Raw genomic sequence first — 19,399 nt, 5'->3', positions numbered from 1 at the left:
CATGAGGCTTTGGGTTCAATCCCCAACAATGAGGGAGGAAAATAGCCAAGAGCTGAGGAATCTGGCACACTGTAATAATCTTATGTTGTCAGGTATGATATGGGATATAAGACAGAGGTCACTGGCCAAGATGGGATCAGAGAGAATATTATTATAGAGCAAGCTAAGGAGTTTGGACTATGTCTATGGATCTTAGGGTACCAATAAAAGTTTATTAAACAGACAAGAGAAATGCAACTTCTCTTAAGTGATATGACTTACCTCTGTTTGAAAATGATTTATACAATTTACTTCTGATGGGTGAATAGACCCAGAATCCTGCAGCAGGAGGAGGCCCACTGCTGTCGTTCCCCTCTGGTGGGCCAGCCCATGATTTCTTAAGAGGAGTCGAGGCTGTGTACTTTAGGCCCACACCAGAGTCCTTGGTGGCCTGGGAACCGTGGCTGGAAACCTAAAAGAAATGATAGAGAGACCATACACTATTGTGGATGCTCTCCTACCTGAGCCACTCCCCCAGCCCTTTTTCATTTTAGTTATTTTCAGGTAGGGACACATGTTTTTTTTGCCAGGGGCTAGCCTTGGACTGCAATCTGCAACTTATGGCCTCCCAAGTCGTTGGGACCATCCAACACCACATTCAGCTTCCTGACTAAGATGGAGTCTTACTAATATTTCAGCCTAAAATCTTGATCCTTTCAATCTCCTCCACCTCTTTAGTAGCTGTGATTAAAGGCATGTATTACCAAGCTTATTTTTTACTAAAGTGAGAAAGGATTACAGAGTTCCATACACACGGCTCAGTTAATTCACATCTCTTTGATCTGTGAAAGTGAAGGGCTAAAAGTGTGGTAAAAGCAACCAAACTGATCTATTTATTTCTAGAAATTATTTAAGAATGTCCATCTCCTATTCTGTCTTTTGGTACAGTTTTCTAGGAAAAGCAAGTCCTTGACCACACCAAAATGTTGACTGGGATTATTTTATGCCACAATACTCCATGAGAGAGATGAAACAAATTTTTCTTAAGAGGTCATATTCCTGGGTATCAGTCTTTCTTCTTTTTGTATTCACCTTCACTAGTAGTTTTCTGCCTTTCCTTAACCCAGAAACTGAGACCAACAAAACCCCAACAAATATTCCAGGGAACCGGAGACATTAACTTCCTGCTGTCCTGGGAGCCTGGCAAGGTTTGAAAGTTCACTCTGCTATTTTCTCAACTTCCCAGCCTGGAGGTCTATCCTTGAAGCCTGCACCCAGCTCAAGATTGTAATGCTTTGCTCTAATTTACATCACTTTCACCTCCAGACTGGCTGTACATAGGATATTGGCTTCTTTCAGATTTCTAGGAGAATCTGTCTCTGCTCTTCAGGTTCTAGTTAAGTCTAGGTCCCTGGGATCTAGTGTGTCTGAACTGCTTCTCCCTGACTCCCTGTTCTCCAGCTGAGTAGTGAAATGTTACCCAGCACCTCCGCTTTAGATGCATATTGCTCAAACTCCAATCCTCACTTCTCACATCAGGCACCAAAATCTGACCATTTTGTCTCCCTTCACCAACTTTTTTTTTTTTTGCCTCAACTTGGGGTCTGGGTGCTGTCCCTGAGTTCTTTTGCTTAATGCTAATGCTCTACCACTGTGAGCCACCGTACTCCTTCCAGTTTTCTGGTGGTTAACTGGACATAAAGAGTCTTACAGACTTTCCTATCTGGGCCAGCTCTGAACTATGATCTTTAGATCTCAGCTTCCTGAGTAGATAGGATTACAGGTGTGAGCTACCAGCACCCAGCTTTTGTCTCCTTTTGATCCATCAGTCCTACCTCTTTCCTTCTAGCTCTGCTGATCTGGGTCTGGCTTCTTCTATCCTTCATTTGAATGAGTTTAAACAGTAACACAAAAAGTCCATCTTGTTACAAGCCTAGCTTCCATACTCAGCTAGAATATTCTTCTAAACTCTGATCATAAATACCCTCTTCCCCTTTCCTCAGACATAAGTAATTTAAAAGGATTTTATGGTCCTTTTGAAAGAAGCATGATCCCAATCTATTTTCAAGCTTTTTATTTTTCATAGTTCCCAACAAACCCTCTAGCCCTATAAGGTTCCTTGCCATAGCTAAACCTATCCCCCTCTTCTACACAAGTTGTTTCCTTCCTGTCTGCTTGCTAAGTGCTGACCTCGCCCTCCTACTCCTACACATGAAGCTTTCCTCCGCCTTTTTTTTTTTTTTTTGCTGGTCCTGGGCCCTGAACTCAAGGCCTGAATGCTACCCCTGAGCCTCTTTGTGCTCAAGACAGCACTCTACCACTTGAGCCACAGTGCCACTACTGGCTTTTTCTGTGATTAACGGAGCTAAGAGGCTCATGGGCTTTTCTGGCTTCAAACTGCCATCCTCAGATCTCAGCCTCCTGAGTAGTTAAGATTACAAGTATGAGTCACTGGTGCCTGGCAAGCTTTCCTTCTTAAGCTTCCTCACGAGATGAAACCCTAACACCTCTCAGAACTTAGATCTACAAGTCACATGTATGTGACTGTTGAGCAATTACACTGGCATGGCCCATGAGTTCTTTGAGAGGAGGGGCTGTATATTTATGATGGTACTGCCCAGAACCTGGCCTGAACTTTAGTAAATACTGCTAAAAAGAAATGAAATCTTGGTACCTATTTTTCTGTCTGAGCCTTCAAATAACACATTTCTACCTGCTCTCTGGGCTCTTATATAGCAGCCTCTGTCAGGGAACCCCACAACAGACTAGCTGACAATGAAAAAACCAATTACCATCATCCATGAGAAGACCCTCTTTTCATGTCAATGGTAAAAAAAATGAAAAACCTCAATGCATGGCTTAGTGTAGAAATGTTCTCAGCACCTGTTCCCAAATTTAAGGAAGGGGGTAATGTCACATTGTTTTCAATTGTATACAATTACAGAACCACAGACAGAATTCCTACTTTTGATGATGATGGTGGTGGCAGCATATAATACCAATAGCCTCGTCTTTTGAAAGGATCTGCTATGCTGCTGATGTAATCATTCTGAAAAGAAACTTCCTGTCGGAGTTGAGCGATTTCTTCTAAAATATTTTCAAAGCCTCCTTTGTTATCTGTAAGGAAAGCCATCCCATAAAATTGGCATGAAAGCATGTACTTTCTCTCAACAAACAAGAACTAGTGAGTTTTGTCAGTTTATCAATGGTGACTTTCAGCCTGCCTGTGGCTAACTGGATTTTGCTAACTCTAAGAGGACAAACACATTCTTCAGTCCACAAACTACAAAGTGGTTTAGAGAAAGCAAACATCTGTAAGCATCCCCTCTAAAATTAATTCACAATCTGTCTCTCTGTAATCAAATCTCTCAATATTATACTTAACCAAAATGTCTTCCAAATTTCTTTTAATTTGTTAAGTAATTACTCAGCTATCCACCCAGGAATGATGTTAATTTTATAACTACAAAAACACAAAATCAAAGCTTAATACTTTACCAGCTCCAGTAAGGTCTAGTAAGTTCCGAAGCCTTGTGATCTCTACCCTTTGCCTCTCCATTGTCTCATTCAACTTCTTGATTTCTAGCACTTGTAAGTTTGATCTTCTAGTACCTACATCTGCTTTTTCCATCTCAACCTGAAACTATTAAAAAATACAAAGTTTTCAATGAGTGAATTACTTCCCAGATATATTTATCCTTGCAAGCTAATTATAATTCTTTAATTTTTATTTACTTTTACCAATGAGGAAGCTACCTTACTTCTTATATTTATACTGTACTGTATCTGACACACAGTGGAGGATGAAGTACTGATAATTGCTCTTCACTGCACAATGAAATATCACTTTCAGTATTTTAGTATTTCAGTCACAGAGGAGGACCCAGTAGAGACAAGAGGTTTCAGATACCAATACTGACCTGTTCCTCTCTCTCCCTGAGAAGATTCTGCAGGAGCTCAATTTCTGCTTCTGCTCGGGTCAGGTCCTCAGCCGCTTGTGCTGCCTTCCTGCTGAATTTCTCTGCTTCCTGGAACTCCTACTGGGACAGAGTATGAGAAGGGCACAATGACATCTCAGGTGGTTATCTTTATTCTTCCTGATTCTCCTGCTTTTGTCAGACTGCAAGCCTGTCTGTCCCAGGCACATATGGTGCCAAGCTCCATCTAACTTATATGGTCCTCAATGCTGGGCAGCCTGTCCTGCTCCAACAGGGACAAAAGGGCAGGGACTGCATCAAAAGGAACAAGAGCTTTTTCTTTACTGCTTTATAGTCATCTATGATTGATGTTTCTTTGGCCTCTCATCATTACATATATTTTTTTTTTCATTTTTTTCCTCCTATGATCTACTATCTTAATCTCAGTACCCAAGCCCTATAAAGCACCATAACAAACATGACCTTAGTTAGCACTTTATGTGGTAACATTTTTATTTAACTGCACAATGAAAACTTCGAGGTTAAGAGGGATTATATATCAAGCCTCAACACTTCTGTTCAAGTAAATATTGACAGTAATCTCCCTAAGAAGACCTCTTACACTGTAAAATAGGGATAAGGGTTTCATTTGATGGTTCCTTTCAGGACTCCATAGAGTCAGAGGGCCATAGCAGCACAAAGTAAATTCTTTGGAGTTTCAATAAGGAAAAAAAAATCATCATGTCTAAACAAGAACACAACTTACAGTGACATAAAATAACAACAGACCAACAGGTACAATTTGCTGTATTTTTTTCACCTCCGCACTGGTGGAAACATGTTTTGATCACATGGACTAACCTCTACACGCTCCTGGTTTATTTTCATAACAGTTCCATGCAGGGACTTGAGCTGGTCTTTGGCAATGGTGAGCTCAGCTGTAGCTAGTTTATCAGAAGCAGCCACAACTTTCTTCAGATTCTTCAATTCATTATCTAAACCAAGAAACTGCTCCTGAGATTTGGCATCTTCATATTTCTTCTAAAATAAAAGAACCAATCCTTAAGTTGATAAACTATTTGGTAGCAATTTGAATTAAGAAGTTCCAAGTATATTTTAGATATGAGATCCTTGTCTGATGTACAGCTAGTGAAGATCATCTCCCAATCTGTGGGCTTTCTATTTATCCTGTTAGCTATGTCCTTTGCCATGTAGACACTCTGCAGTTTAATGCAAGCCCATTTATCTAGCCTTCCTTTGATTTGTTTCTGGATCTTTACTTAGGAAGTAAAATTAAGCAAAATTAAGCCAGACCCAAAGAACATAGGCTGCATGGTTTTCCTCATTTGTAGTAACTAAAATATGTCTAGGGTATTCTTAGTAGAGGATCACAATGGCTCAATAGCTACATGAATATGACTATATATAATGATGCTTATCAAAAAAATGGAAATGGAAATCCAAGAAATGGAAACGAGGTTTTTTTTTATTGTACTGTTTACAGATATTTATTCTCCCCGCCCTTTGGTTTATTCCCTGTTGTTACTGTTGTTTATTTCTGTACCCTTTGTCTTGTATATACATTTATCTGACTTGGGGAAGAGAAGGGGAATCACAGAAATGGTGGGACAAAGAGTGAACCAATCTAACAGTGAAACTCATCAGACACTATGTTGGAAATGAACTTTACAACTTAGGGGGGAGGGAATGAGGGGGAAGTGGGTGAAAATGAAGGAAGGGGGTAACACTGATCAAAAAGAAATATACTTATTACCTTACTTATGTAACTATTACCCCTCTGTATATCACCTATACAATAAAAATTTAAATTTAAAAAAGTAAGCTCCAGAAGGGCAGGGATTCTGTTTATGACTGTAGACCCCATGTCTAGAACAAAATCTGACACATAGTAGGTGCTTCATAAATATCCACTGAAAAAATAATCTCAAAAACTAGGATACATTTTCTTATTCAAAAATTTAGATGGTCATAAATTCATCCAGTCATTAAAAATATTTCTTAGTATCATCAATAATCAATGGATATATGAATCTTCAAGATCATTGAAAATCAAGCCTAGGGTGTATGTGGTAAAGAAAGAGCATGGCATTTTGAGGGACTGAAAAGAACATTGTGAGGAGTGAGTGAAATAGGCAGATCATGCAGGGTCTCATAGGCTTAAAGATTTCATTCTGTAAGAAAATGAAGACTCTAAAGGAGAGGAGGGATTGATAATAGACAATTGATAGTAGGAGGTCATGAATAGAATGGGGAGATCTTTCAGGTGACCACCAGTTTTTCTAGAAGAGAGATGGCTAGACAAGGGTGATAGTATCAGAGAAGGAAAATGTACGTATATTCCAATTATACCCTGGGAGTGAACTCAACAAGTCTTGGAAACCATATGTGCTTGGTGATCAGGAGATTATAGTGCTATCCTGGTTGGGTCTCACACACACACACACACACACACACACACACACACACACACACACACACACACACACACACACACACACACACACACACACACACACACACACACACACACACACACACACACACACACACACACACACACGGGCACACACACACACGGGCACACACACACGGGCACACGCATGTGCGCGCGCGTGCATTTTTTTCCTCCTCCAGGAATACCTAGCATGGGTTCAGACTCAGGGAAAGTAAGTAACTTCAGTTTGTCAGGGAAGATAGTATAAAGGATTGAGAATATTTGTCAAAAAGAGTTCAGTGGCATACAAGGGAATTTAAGTTGGACAAGAAGGAAATAAAGAAAGGAAGGGTTTAACAGAATGAGTGAAGAGTGAACTAATGAACTGGACACTAATAAGGTTGAGAAATGGTTAGTGCAGTGGTAGGTAGGCAGAGGTTATTGTCAGAATGTCACTTTGTAATTATAGAAGAAGTAAAGGAATTCTTGAATTTAACAAGATCCAGGATGTGTCCATGGAGGTTGAGGAGATAGTGATAGGCCATCAGAAAGGCTAGGCAGAATAAAAGATGGAGAGTTTAAAGGAAGTTTTTCATAGGTCCAAATGGGGCAAGGAATTTCAAAAGAGCAAACTCATCCTATTATCAATTTAAGTATCATCTAATTGACTCTGATGTCAACCCTTAATTTGCCAATTCTTGGTGACATCTATCATTGACACTCTGGTCTCAGGACCTTGACTAAATGACAAGCATCCATGTCTCTTTGAGGTCAGAGTTAGCTCGGTGCCAGCATGCAAAGAAGTGAATGTGGACCACTCCTCTCAACTAACACAACTGCAACCACTGGGAATGACATTCCTACCTTTTTCTCTAACTCGTGGAGATGAGCCAGAATTCTCTCCTTCTCTTCATCAGCTTCCTGAAGTTGGAGATCTGTGAGGCCTTGAATTTCTTCCATGTTCTTTAGATTTTCTTGCAAATAGTGAATTTCATTTTCCAACTGCCTGATTTTTGCATCATGTTGTCTTTTATCAAAATTAATCTGTAAAAATATAAAATTTCAAGGATTTATTTATGAGACAGATTCTCAATTTATAGCTCAGGCTGGCTACAAAAGAACTTGTTACAGAATTCTCTTTTATTTAACTATAGGTTGTAATACAATTTTGTACTAGGAAGTTATAGGGAACCATTTTTTTTTAAGGGGTAGTGGTAGAATGGGCCTTGTGCTTGCTAGGCAGGTTCTCTACCATTTGTGCCAAATTTCCAATCCTTTTCGCTCTGATTATTTATTTATTTATTTTTGTCAGTCGGTTGTGGGGCTTGAACTCTGGGCTTGGGCGCTGTCCCTGCGCTCTTCAGCTCAAGGTGAGCGCTCTACTGCTTGAGCCACAGTGCCACTTCTGGTTTTCTAGTGGTTTTTATTGGAGATAAGAGTCTCACGGACTTTCCTGCCTGGGCTGGCTTTGAACCATGAGCCTCAGATCTCCATAAACCACCAGAAAACTGAAAGTGGTGCTGTAGCTCAAGTGGTAGAGTGCTACCCTTGAGCTGAAGAGCTGAGGGACAGAGCCCAGGCCCAGAGTTTTTGTTGTTGTTGTTTCTTGTCAGTCATGCGGCTTGAACTCTGGGCCAAGGTACTGTCCCTGAGCTCTTCAGCTAAAGGCTAGCACTCTACCACTTGAGCCACAGCACCACTTCGGGTTTTCTGGTGGTTAATTGGAGATAAGAGTCTCACAGACTTTCCTGCCAGGGCTGGCTTTGAACCACAATCCTTGGATCTCAGCTTCATGAGTAGGTAGGATTACAGCTATGAGCCAATGGCGCCCAGGGCAGGCCCAGAGTTTAAACACCAAGACCAACAAAAAAAATAAAATAAAATAAAGGATTCTGGCACCACATTATACTGAATTAAATGAATTTTTTTTTATCAGCCTATATATCATGCTTCTGCAAAGGAAACTGTATTACAAATAGGCTTGACTTTGTGTCATCAACAACCACAATCAGGGTTGGATTGTAACCATACCCTGTTAGACTTGTTATGAGTGAAAATAACAATTATTGCTGAATTTACATGAGAAAGAAAGCATAATAATTTGCTCAAAACCATTAGTATTTGCTAAGTGCTGCTTCCAGTAGCCTTTTGCTCTTTTCTTACTCTAGCTTCCAGGGCTCTTTCGCAGGCCTGCCTGAACTCTTCTTGTCCATTTGCCAGTTTCTCTTGCTGCAGAACCATTTCTTCCTGGAGTTTCCTTTCTCTCACTTGTGCTTCTTCTCTTTCCCACTGGGAGCGTGCAAGTATTTCATTGAATTGTTTCTGTAAGTCAGCAAGACTTTTCCCTAAGACATCAGAAGGATTCTGGATCCTGGTAAGAAAAAAAAAAGGTGTTAAAAATGTGACATTTTACTTTTGATGTTCAATGCAAAGGAGCTGTTAACATTAATACAACTAGTAAAAAGAGATGTGCAGAAGGACTGGTGTCAACCTTAGCAAATCATTAAGTACAATCCTAAGTACAAATCTGTGTTTCAGCAAATGAAATACACCATCTGACAGCACAGGCTCCTATAAGGCTTGAATAACCTGTTTTCTTTTTTTTTTTCTTTCTTTTTTTTTTTTGTCGGCCGTGGGGCTTGAACTCTGGGCCTGGGCGCTGTCCCTCAGCTCTTCAGCTCAAGGCGAGCGCTCTACCACTTGAGCTACAGCGCCACTTCCGGTTTTCTGGTGGTTTATTGGAGATAGGAGTCTCACGGTCTCTCCTGCCCGGGCTGGCTTTGAACCATGATCCTCAGATCTCAGCCTCCTGAGTAGCTAGGATTACAGGCGTGAGCCACCAGCGCCCAGCTTGTTTTCTTTTGATATGTGTTCTCTGGTTAAAATGGATAATGTGACCCTACTTCTTTTTTTTGGGGGGGGGGGGTCCAGTCGTGGGCCTGAACTCTGGGCCTGGGCACTGTTCCTCAGCTCTTCAGCTCAAGGCTAGCGCTCTACACCACTTGAGCCACAGCGCCACTTCCGGATTTTTTTCTTTTTGCTTATGTGGTGCTAGGGAATCGAACCCAGGGCCTCATGCATGCAAGGCAACTGCTCTACCACTGAGCCACCTTCCCAGCCCCATGACCCTACCTTCTTGACCATATATAATGAACATTCAAGAAAGATTTTGAAATACCTTTTTCAAATAGTATCAAAAAGTATAAAAGATGTAAAGTGGCCAGGCACCTGTAGCTCATGCCTATAATCCTAGCTACTCAGGAGGCTGAGATCTGAGGATCACAGTTCAAACCCAGCCGGGGCAGGAAAGTCCATAAGATTCTTATCTCCAGTTAACCTCGAGAAAACCAGAAGCAGCACTGTGGCTAAAGTAGTAGAGCAAACTAGCCTTGAGCTGAAGAGCTGAGGGGCAGTGGCCAGGCCCAAAGTTCAAGCTCCATGACTGACAAAAAAACAAACAAAAAAAGATGCAAAGTAAAATAAAAATAAAAATAAAGCTAGGTGCTCACACCTATAATCCTAGCTACTAAGGAGGCTGAGATCTGAGGATTGTGGTTGGAAGCCAGCCTAGAAAGGAAGTCTGTAAAATTTTCAATTAACCACCAAAAAACCAAAAGAGTTGAGCAATACTCAAATAGTAGAGTGCTAACTTTAAGGTAAAAATAAAGTACTAATGACAATTTGAATTACATGATCTTGTATCAGAACCTTTTGGAAAAATCATTAAGGAAAACTTTCCAAAAGAAATCAGCCCTATGTAACTTGTGGGCAGGGATGGAAAGGAGAAACTGGGAGAAAGTGAAGGAAGGGGTAACATTGTCCAAAAATAGAAATGTACTCATTACCTAACTTATGAAATGGTAATCCCTCTGTATACCACCTTAATAATAACAATAAAATTATATTTGAGTAAATAAAGGGAAAAAAAGAAATCAGCCATTGCTAGAACTTAGGAAGGCAGTTCACCATGGACCTTCATACTTAACAAGTCTGGGGTTGTGAAACACTGTATGCACAGAGTTCTTGAATTTCCCTTACCTCATTTCCCCAGCTCCTAATTTCAGTTTTCTCCGGAGCTCATCCACACGAGCTGCCACTTCTTCAGGGCGAATCAAACCATCAACTACATGGTTAAGATGATTCTGGAAATCTTTGAGTTGCTGTTTTAACAGGTTATTATCATCCTATGGAGGAGGTAACATGGAGAGAATCTGTTATTTGTGTGCAAATTTTCAGTGTTAACAAATGAATGAACATTGTCTGAAGCACAGAGGATAATTCAGACAATGTCAAATAAAATTCAAATAAAAGTCACTAAAATTTCCCCTAAGTTTGATAGAAATGATTCAACATCATAAGCTACTGATTATATTCTCCTGAATATTTATATTATTTGAATGGCTAATCTACTTCAAACTCAGTGTGATACTGTTGAGCACTATGGAGAATAGAACTGCAATTAACATGTTATTAAGTATCTTCACCATCTGGAATCCTTTCATCTATGTCCCTACCCATTACTGAGCTAGCTTTTTCTATATTACAGACGGTCCCCTCATTACAGTTATTTTGAATTTTTTCTCCAGGGCTGGTGGTATGTGTTACATTTCCCATGAAGGTGGGCAGTGAAAAGCCTCAGCTCCCAGTAAGCCAGGTCATCAGGATGGTGAAACATGATTCTCTGTGTGTGTGTGCTGGTACTGAGCCTTGAACTCAGGGTCTGATCACCATCTTTGCTTTTTCACTCAAGGTTGGCACTCTACCACTTTTGAGCCACACCTCTATTTTTAACTTTTTGATGGTTAGAGACAAGAGTTTCATGGACTTTCCTGCCTGGGCTGTTTTTATACTGTGTTACTCAGTTCTCAGCCTCCTGAATAGATAGGATTACAGGTGTGAGCTACCAGCACCAGCTACCAGCATCCACAAAAATGCATTTTTGTCTCCCATTATATTTCCAATAAATTACACAAGCTATTTACATTTTATTATAAAATATGATTGTGTTCTAAGCACATAGGTGTTCTAAGCAAATTTGTAAGCTAGGTTACACTATAATGTTCAGTAGGTTAGGAATATTAAATGCATTTAATTTCCTATATTTTCAATTTAAGGTAGGCTTATCAGGATGCAATCCCATCATAAATTGAGGAACTTCTGTACTATCTAATCCTGGTCACAAGTGATCTGCCTCAGGCCAGCCAAAAGGAAAACAAAAATTGTGTCTAAAATTTGAAGCAAGATTCAGTACAGCAAGTACTGAATAAATTCTGGAACTTAAAAGATTTTCCATCTTAGGACTGGTCCATGATGAACTGAACACAATATTCAGAGAACTAGGAAAGGAGAAATGAAAGAGCCATGTAGCCTCTAAAAGACTGGTAGAGTGATTCTGGTTTCTAGCAAGTTATTTCTTTTTGTGAGCTAGTACCCTGAGGTTTTGTTTCCTTTTATCAAAATGATTTCTACAAAATATAAATGTAGAGTGGGTGTAACCTGTATTCTTGCTGAGGGAACCAGCTTCATAGAAAGCTGACTGTGGTTTCTACCTTTGAGAGGATATCTCCTGAAGATTATATTTTAGGTTTTTTTTGCTGTAAAAGAAAGTTCACTGAAGATTTACAAATGACATAAAGATATATGAGGTTTTCTTTAAAATATTACAATCAGAAAAAAGGTAGATTTAATGAAATGTTGACAACTGTTAAAACTTGATAATGGAAAAATAAAAGGGCATAGACTCATCTTTTTGTGATTGGAGAATTTCCACAGTGAAATTAAAATCTAGAAGACTCAAATATATACACACAAATGCACCCTACCTTCTCTTACACAAGAACACATGTACATCCTTTATGATATTTGCTTCACAAGTGGAACTAATAGCAGTCAAATTTAAATTTTAGGTTATCAGATTTTTTTTTTTTTGGTCGGTCATGGGGCTTGAACTCTGGGCCTGGGCGCTGTCCCTCAGCTCTTCAGCTCAAGGAGAGTGCTCTACCACTTGAGCTACAGCGCCACTTCCGGTTTTCTGGTGGTTTATTGGAGATAGGAGTCTCACGGTCTCTCCTGCCTGGGCTGGCTTTGAACCGCAATCCTCAGATCTCAGCCTCCTGAGTAGCTAGGATTACAGGCGTGAGCCACCAGCGAGCGCCTGGCTGGTTATCAGATTTTTTTAAAAAAACTTTCTGAAAAAATATGTGAAGAATATTTGGAAAAGGGTCTATCTGAATGACCTTTTGGAGGCCTTCCCCCAATCCTTATCAATTTTTCCCCTTTATTTCTGGTAATACCAGCTCTACTTCACCCAGACAAGCAGTCCCTGACCACATAAAACAGGGAGATCTGAGTACTGGTTCATGTATGTGTTATATATTTGTTTTGAGGGAGTTATCTGGAATAGCCTGCCCAACTACTTCTATGACTTTTGAGAACAGCTATAAAAACATTCTGTTAGGAGCTAGGAAGGTGGCTTAGTGGTAGAGGATTTGCCTTGCATGCATAAGGCCCTGGGTTCGATTCCTCAGCACCATATAAGCAGAAAAAGCCCAGAAGTGGCACTTTGGCTCAAGTGGTGGAGTGCTAGCCTTAAGCTGAAGAGTTGAGGGACAGGGTTCAGGCCCAGAGTTCAGGCCCCACGACCGACAAAAACAAAACAAAGCAAAACATTCTGTTATACTTTCTCAACAATTACAAAATGACTGCCTTTTAAATAACATCATCTCTGAGAGGAAAACTGTGAAACCATTTATGATTGGTGACCACCATAGTTAAATTCATAGGTAATTACAAAGGTAATTCAGTGGAAGAAGGATATACCAATAGAATAATTTTAGCTGAGTCTGGTGACAAATCTGTTTCTAGGAGAAATACAAAGGGTTACTTTCATCTGTGAATTTACACAGCATGATGTTCACTATGACACTGCCTCCATTTCCTGTACCATCATGTTATAGGAGAATACAGGTAATGGTAGTACCCCACCCAGACTTCTCTGTTTCTAATAATACAAGTTGTTAATACATGTTAGAACAGGAGACTAAATGCTTGATTGAAGTCATCACCATTTTTGGTTGTCCGTATCTGAATTATATTCAGAACAAGTCAGTCATACCTGTAGCTGTTTAAGTTGTGCACGGAGCTCACTGTTTTCTTGTTCCTTTTCTTCTGAGAACTGGGCTTTTCCAAGGGCATTCTTGAGGGATTTTCTTTCCTTCTCAAGTTCTGCTTGAAGTGCTGAATGTTCCAACTATTGTCAGAAGAAGAAATAATAGAAAAGTATAAAACATCAGAAATTTGGGATCCTAACAGGCATTAGTATGTTTATATATATGCATAAACCTGTAGTTTTATCTTTATACTTTTGAAAAATAAAAAGTTCAGGATCATTTCCCCACATATTCAGCCCTTAAACTACTAACTTAAAACTTGAGGAGTGAGCAACAGAATCTGCTCAGCCAAATCAGAATCTTCCAAGGGAGCCCTAAACATCTATATTTAAAAGCAAATAGTGGTCCTAAAATAATCATATCAAAATCACGTGGCATGTCTGTTAAAAAGGTAGAGGCATCTGGGTGTCGAGGCACATGTCCATAATCTCAGCATCTGGGAGACAGAGGCAGAGGGTGGAGATTTCAATGACAGGCTGAACTATACAGTGAGAGACCCAAGCAACTGGAAAGGCTCAATCTCAAACTTATGGGTCAGAATCTCTTGTTTAGGGACCAGTGAATTAATATTGTTGCAGTGTACTAATCAGATTTACAGATCTGTAGATCAGGCAGAAAAGATCTTTTATGCTCAATATTCTCAATGTATAGTTTGAAGACCAATCCTTGCGGTCTCAGTATTAAGGGGTGGAAAATCTCTTTCAGTAACAAGTCAGACAGTAAAAAGGCATACACACATACACCCATATACACACAAACAGACACACACACACACACACACACACAAATATGTAAAAGACATATGCACAAAAATTTAGTGGAAGTACAAATGACAAATACATCATCCAAACTAATAAGGGCCCACTTGAAAAAGAGAGGAGAATTTATAAGGAAATGCCATTTAGAAACCATATGTATTGGGGGCTGGGAAGGTGGCTCAGTGGTAGAGCGCTTGCCTTGCATGCATGAGGCCCTGGGTTCGATTTCTCAGCACCACATAAGCAAAACGAAAAAAAGCTGGAAGTGGCACTGTAGCTCAAGTGGTAGAGCACTAGCCTTGAGCTGAAGAGCTGAGGGACAGCACTCAGGCCCAGAGTTCAGGCCCCACGACCGGACACCCCCCCCCAAAAAAAAAGAAACCATATTTACTATTATTTGAAAATAGGTCTTTTCTTGTACTTTGTTTTCCCCAACTTCCTGTTTTCTATGCTGATCTTGCCAACTATAGTTTTGTAAAACATGGTACCTGAGAGATATAACTGATTCTTGTCAAGTTACTGGTATTTGATAAGTAGTGGATCACAGTAGCAAAATTACTATAAAATACAGACATTTTTAGTTCCTTTCAAAATCAAATGAGTGTTCTTTCACATGCATTTCTGAGATTCAAACTATCTGATTAGCTAAATGTGGTGAATATATCTATCATTCTCACACTCAGGAGTAAAGAAAGGAAGATCACAAGTTTGACACTACCTAGGGCAACACAGTAAAACCCTATCTCGAAAAGCAAACCAAACAAAAAAAATCTTATTTCACTTCATATGAACACATATTGATAGTTCCCATGCACCAGGAACTGAAAAAGAGAAACAAGCAGACAGTGTGGTTATTCACTGAGCTCTGAGTCTGGTTAGAATGGTAGGGAGCCACATAAAGATATTATCGTGCAAGTGCAAAATGCCTAACTAAGCAAAGGTTACAGGAAAACCTAAGTAGAGTCCTGGAGTCAGCTTTTCACCAGACATAAAAAAGCTAGTAGTAGGGCTTCCTGCAGAAAGATAAAGCCATTTGAATAACAATCTAAAAAAATTGTTTGTCAATGATGGAAATGAACTATACAATTGAGCAGAGGGAAGTCAGGAGGGGAAAAACTGGAGAATGAGGGAGGGGTTGACACTGTACAAAAGGAAATGCATTACCTGACCTATGTAACTCCTCTGTACATCACCTTTACAATAAAATTTTAAAATAAAAAATAAATGATTTTCTCAACAAGTGAACTGTAAAGTTAGAGATAATCAATAAAAACTGGTACATCTAAAATAATTCTGTATACATGTATATGTTAACATATATTTATGTGCATGTGCATATACATAATACACATTTTTTTTTCTTTCTTCAGAGTACTCAGTCTGGGACTTAAACTCAGGGCCTGGGCACTGTCCCTAAGCTTTTGTGCTCAAGGTTAGTGCACTACCAACTGAGCCACAGCACCACTTCGGGCTTTCAGTAGTTAATGGGAGTTAAGAGTCTCATGGTCTTTTCTGCTTGGGCTTGGCTTCAAATGACAATCCTCAGATCTTAGCCTCCTCAGTATCTACGATTAAGGTATAAGCCACTGGAGCTTAGTAAAAAATGTATTTTAAATTTGATAAAGAGTATATTATAGCTAGCCTCTACTTTTTGCCTTTACATCTCACCCTGTTTTCTTACTCTTCTCTGTTTATGCCTTTAATTCTGGAGACATACTGTTAGCACTTTAATATTTTGCTTTTTCTCTCCTATTCTTCTGTCTAGATCACTCAATCCTTCCTGACACTACCCTGTTCATCCTTCAAGCTTTAGCTGAAAACATAATTTCTTTTTTTTAGGCTGGTTCTAAAGTTTTAGCTAAGGGCCTTGTCCTTGTTAGGCAAGTACTCTTATCACTTGAATGATGTCTTTAGTCTTTTTGCTTTATTTACAGAAACATGTTTTGGCTGGGTCTGTAGGATGGTCTTTTCTAACTATCTCCCTTCCTTTGCTATAGTATTCTGTCTCTTTCTTCTTCACCTATGTCCTGTGGTTTGTTAGCCCACAGGACATGCCTGTTTGTGATTATGCCTGTTTGGTCTCTACAACATTCACAGTCAACAAGCCAACAACCAATAACGAATCAATGATATTTATCGAGGGATATTTTCCTTGAATTTACAGGTATAACGAACTAGTAGATCTTTTAACTAACCATAAAAGGAAACAAAAATAAAGTTTAACATCAACTTAAAAGAAGTCTCTTAAAGCTATTCTGGGAAAGGAAAGCTGACGAGGTGTTTTTATAGACATTGATCTTACTTATCCTTGTCTTTCACAGAAGGATAGGCTGGGAGACTCAAGAGCCATAAAGTGATTTGCCCATGTACTCACAGAGATAGTATCTGAACTCAGGATGTCTGATTCCAAAAACGTGTCTTTCCCTACACTCCAAATATGTTATATTGAAAAGTACTTAATATTAAATTGAAATATGATTTTTAGCATGTATTAGTTATATAAAGAGATTTTATCATATATTTCTGTACATGCATATAATGTACTTTGATGATATTCACTCCCTCTCGTCCAGAAGTAAGGTATCTTGAGCACAGGCTTCATCGTTTCTAGTTGGTGTATGGTCCTACTTACCTGAGTAAGACTTGTGAGTTTTTCCAACTCTTCCTTGAGCTTGTTGCTTTCAGCATCCCTTAACCTTAGCTGAGCCTCTAGCTCAGCCTCATAGGCATTGAGATCTCCTTGAGTCTGCTGCAGGGATGCATTTACTTCATGTTGCTCTTGGAGGGCACTTTCTAGCTCTGCCAGCTCCTGGAAGAAGACCAGAAAGTTTACTGCACATTCCTCACAGTGCTGCTTAAACATCTGTAAGTCGTTGTAAGTAACCTGAGCACAGTAAACCCAGTGCTGATGCCTGGCACAGAAAATTTTAATTTGCCACCTGATGAAATCTCAGGCTATGCTCATACTAGCTGGAAAATAAAATCCTAACCCAATATAATCAGAAAGGTCAGTAAGCTATCAACATGTTGCTTTCTAAAGTAATCAGTTATATGATTTTTTTTTTTTTTAAAAACAAGGAAGACAGGAGGCACAAAGAAATTTAAGGCCTACTTTCCATTAGATACTGGACTAAATGTTTTTATTAGTTTCCAGAATAATGAATTCCTACAAGTCAAAGAAAAGCCAAGGCAATAAAACAGAAAATAAGAATATAGAATTCACTGAAGAGGAAATATGAATGGAAAATAAAGAAAAAGAAGTCTGTTCAGGGCTGGGAAGGTGGCTCAGTGGTAGAGTGCTTGCCTTACATGCCTGAGGCCCTGGGTTCGATTCCTCAGCACCACATAAGCAAAAAGAAAAAAGCCAGAAGTGGCAGTGTGACTCAAGTGGTGGAGCACTAGCCTTGAGCTGAGGAGCTGAGGGACAGCGCCCAGGCCCAGAGTTCAGGCCCCACGACTGACCACCCCCCTCCCCCCAAAAAAAGAAGTCTCTTCAGCTAAATAAAATACTCCTGTATATGGAATATCAAGGAACAAATTAAAATAACCATAAGGAAATAATTAGGAACATTTAGAATGTGGGACAAACTGGGCTGGGAAGGTGGCTCAGTGGTAGAGCGCTTGCCTTGCATGCCTGAGGCCCTGGGTTCGATTCCTCAGCACCACATAAGCAAAAAAAAAAAAAAAGCCGGAAGTGGCGCTGTGGCTCAAGTGGTAGAGTATTAGCCTTGAGCTGAAGAGCTGAGGGACAGCACCCAGGCCCAGAGTTCAGGCCCCACAACTAGACCCCCCCACCCTCCCCCCCAAAAAAAGAATGTAGGACAAACCACAGCATTAGCAGCCTGGGTTCTACATTCACTCTTTTTCACTATATGAGAGGCTTCTTGGGAAAACATGGTTCAGATGAAGGGATGATGCTATGATGCCTGTAACTAATGAGCATGACAGAAAACTATGGATCTATGGACAAATACAGCAAAATATTAAGTCTAAGAGGGCTCATAGTCATTGAACTATTCTTTCAATTTTTCTGTTAAAAGCAAAAATTTTTATAATACAAAATGGGGGAAAAGATGCCATTTAGAATGTAACATAGCTATGCATTGGTGGCTCACACCTGAAATCCCAGCTACTCAGGAGGCTGAGACCTGAGGATCATAGTTCGAAGCCAGTCTAGGCAGCAAAGTCCATGAGACTTTTTTTTTTTGGGGTCCGGTCGTGGGGCCTGAACTCTGGTCCTGGGCGCTGTCCCTCAGCTCTTCAGCTCAAGGCTAGCACTCTACCACTTGAGCCACAGCACCACTTCTGGCTTTTTTCTTTTTTTGTTTTTTGCTTATGTGGTGCTGAGGAATCGAACCCAGGGCCTCTGGCATGCAAGGCAAGCACTCTACCACTGAGCCACCTTCCTAGCCCCTCCATGAGACTCTTATCTCCAATTAATCACCAGAAAACTGGAAGTAGCACTGTGGCTCAAAGTGGTAGAGAGCTATCCTTGGGCAACATGGCTCAAGAGACAGTGCCAGGCCCTGAGTTCAAGCCCCATGACTGAGCAAAAAATAAATAAATAAATAAAAAATGCAGCAGATTGGTAAACATGAAGCCTGACGTGCTGCATTTCTTGTCAGATGTGGTAGCACACTTCTGTAATCCCACTACACAAGAGGCAGATGCAGAAGGATTCTGACTATAAAGGATAGCCTGAGCCAATAGTAAACAAAAATAAATAAATTTAAGTTTAAATATTACATTTCCTGAGTCTGATAATTCTTCTATATTTACTCCAGAAAATGTCTTTATTCTGAGAAATCACATACTGAAATCTATAGGGGCAAAGATGCATGACATCTGTAACTAATTCTCAAATGGCTCAGGAAAAAAGTCTACTTAAGCCAGGTGCTGATGGCTCACACCTGTAATCCTAGCTATTCATGAGGCTGAAATCTGAGCATTGCAGTTCAAAACCAGCCAGGGCGGAGGCAGAAAAGTCTTTTGTGAAACTCTTATCTCCAATAAAGCACCAGAAAGCTGGAAGTGGCACTGTGGCTCAAGTGGTAAAGCACTTGCTTTGTGCTCAAGAGCTGAGGGACAGAGCCCAGACCCAGAGTTCAAGCACTATGACCG

The 19,399-nt window shown here is 40.0% G+C and overlaps 1 protein-coding gene across 4 annotated transcripts in view; it reads right to left on the bottom strand.

Moving 5' to 3' along the window:
- Positions 1–19,399, bottom strand: part of LOC138820849 (centriolin-like) — an 86,751-nt gene that overhangs the window by 31,083 nt on the left and 36,269 nt on the right. For all 4 annotated transcript variants that reach the window (XM_070012763.1, XM_070012796.1, XM_070012785.1 and 1 more), the window contains 10 exons: positions 16,911–17,087; positions 13,466–13,600; positions 10,390–10,535; positions 8,515–8,722; positions 7,216–7,395; positions 4,758–4,937; positions 3,900–4,016; positions 3,478–3,622; positions 2,945–3,096; positions 262–451 (listed from right to left, as the gene is read on the bottom strand). In XM_070012763.1, the coding sequence (XP_069868864.1) occupies positions 262–451; positions 2,945–3,096; positions 3,478–3,622; positions 3,900–4,016; positions 4,758–4,937; positions 7,216–7,395; positions 8,515–8,722; positions 10,390–10,535; positions 13,466–13,600; positions 16,911–17,087 (1,630 nt within the window). The remainder of the gene's footprint in view (positions 1–261; positions 452–2,944; positions 3,097–3,477; positions 3,623–3,899; positions 4,017–4,757; positions 4,938–7,215; positions 7,396–8,514; positions 8,723–10,389; positions 10,536–13,465; positions 13,601–16,910; positions 17,088–19,399) is intronic.

Source organism: Dipodomys merriami, unplaced genomic scaffold, assembly GCF_024711535.1.
Source record: "Dipodomys merriami isolate MVZ:Mamm:240054 unplaced genomic scaffold, mDipMer1.0.p SCAF_11, whole genome shotgun sequence".
NCBI classification, from domain to species: Eukaryota; Metazoa; Chordata; class Mammalia; order Rodentia; family Heteromyidae; genus Dipodomys; species Dipodomys merriami.
This window is presented reverse-complemented; position numbering and strand designations above follow the sequence as displayed.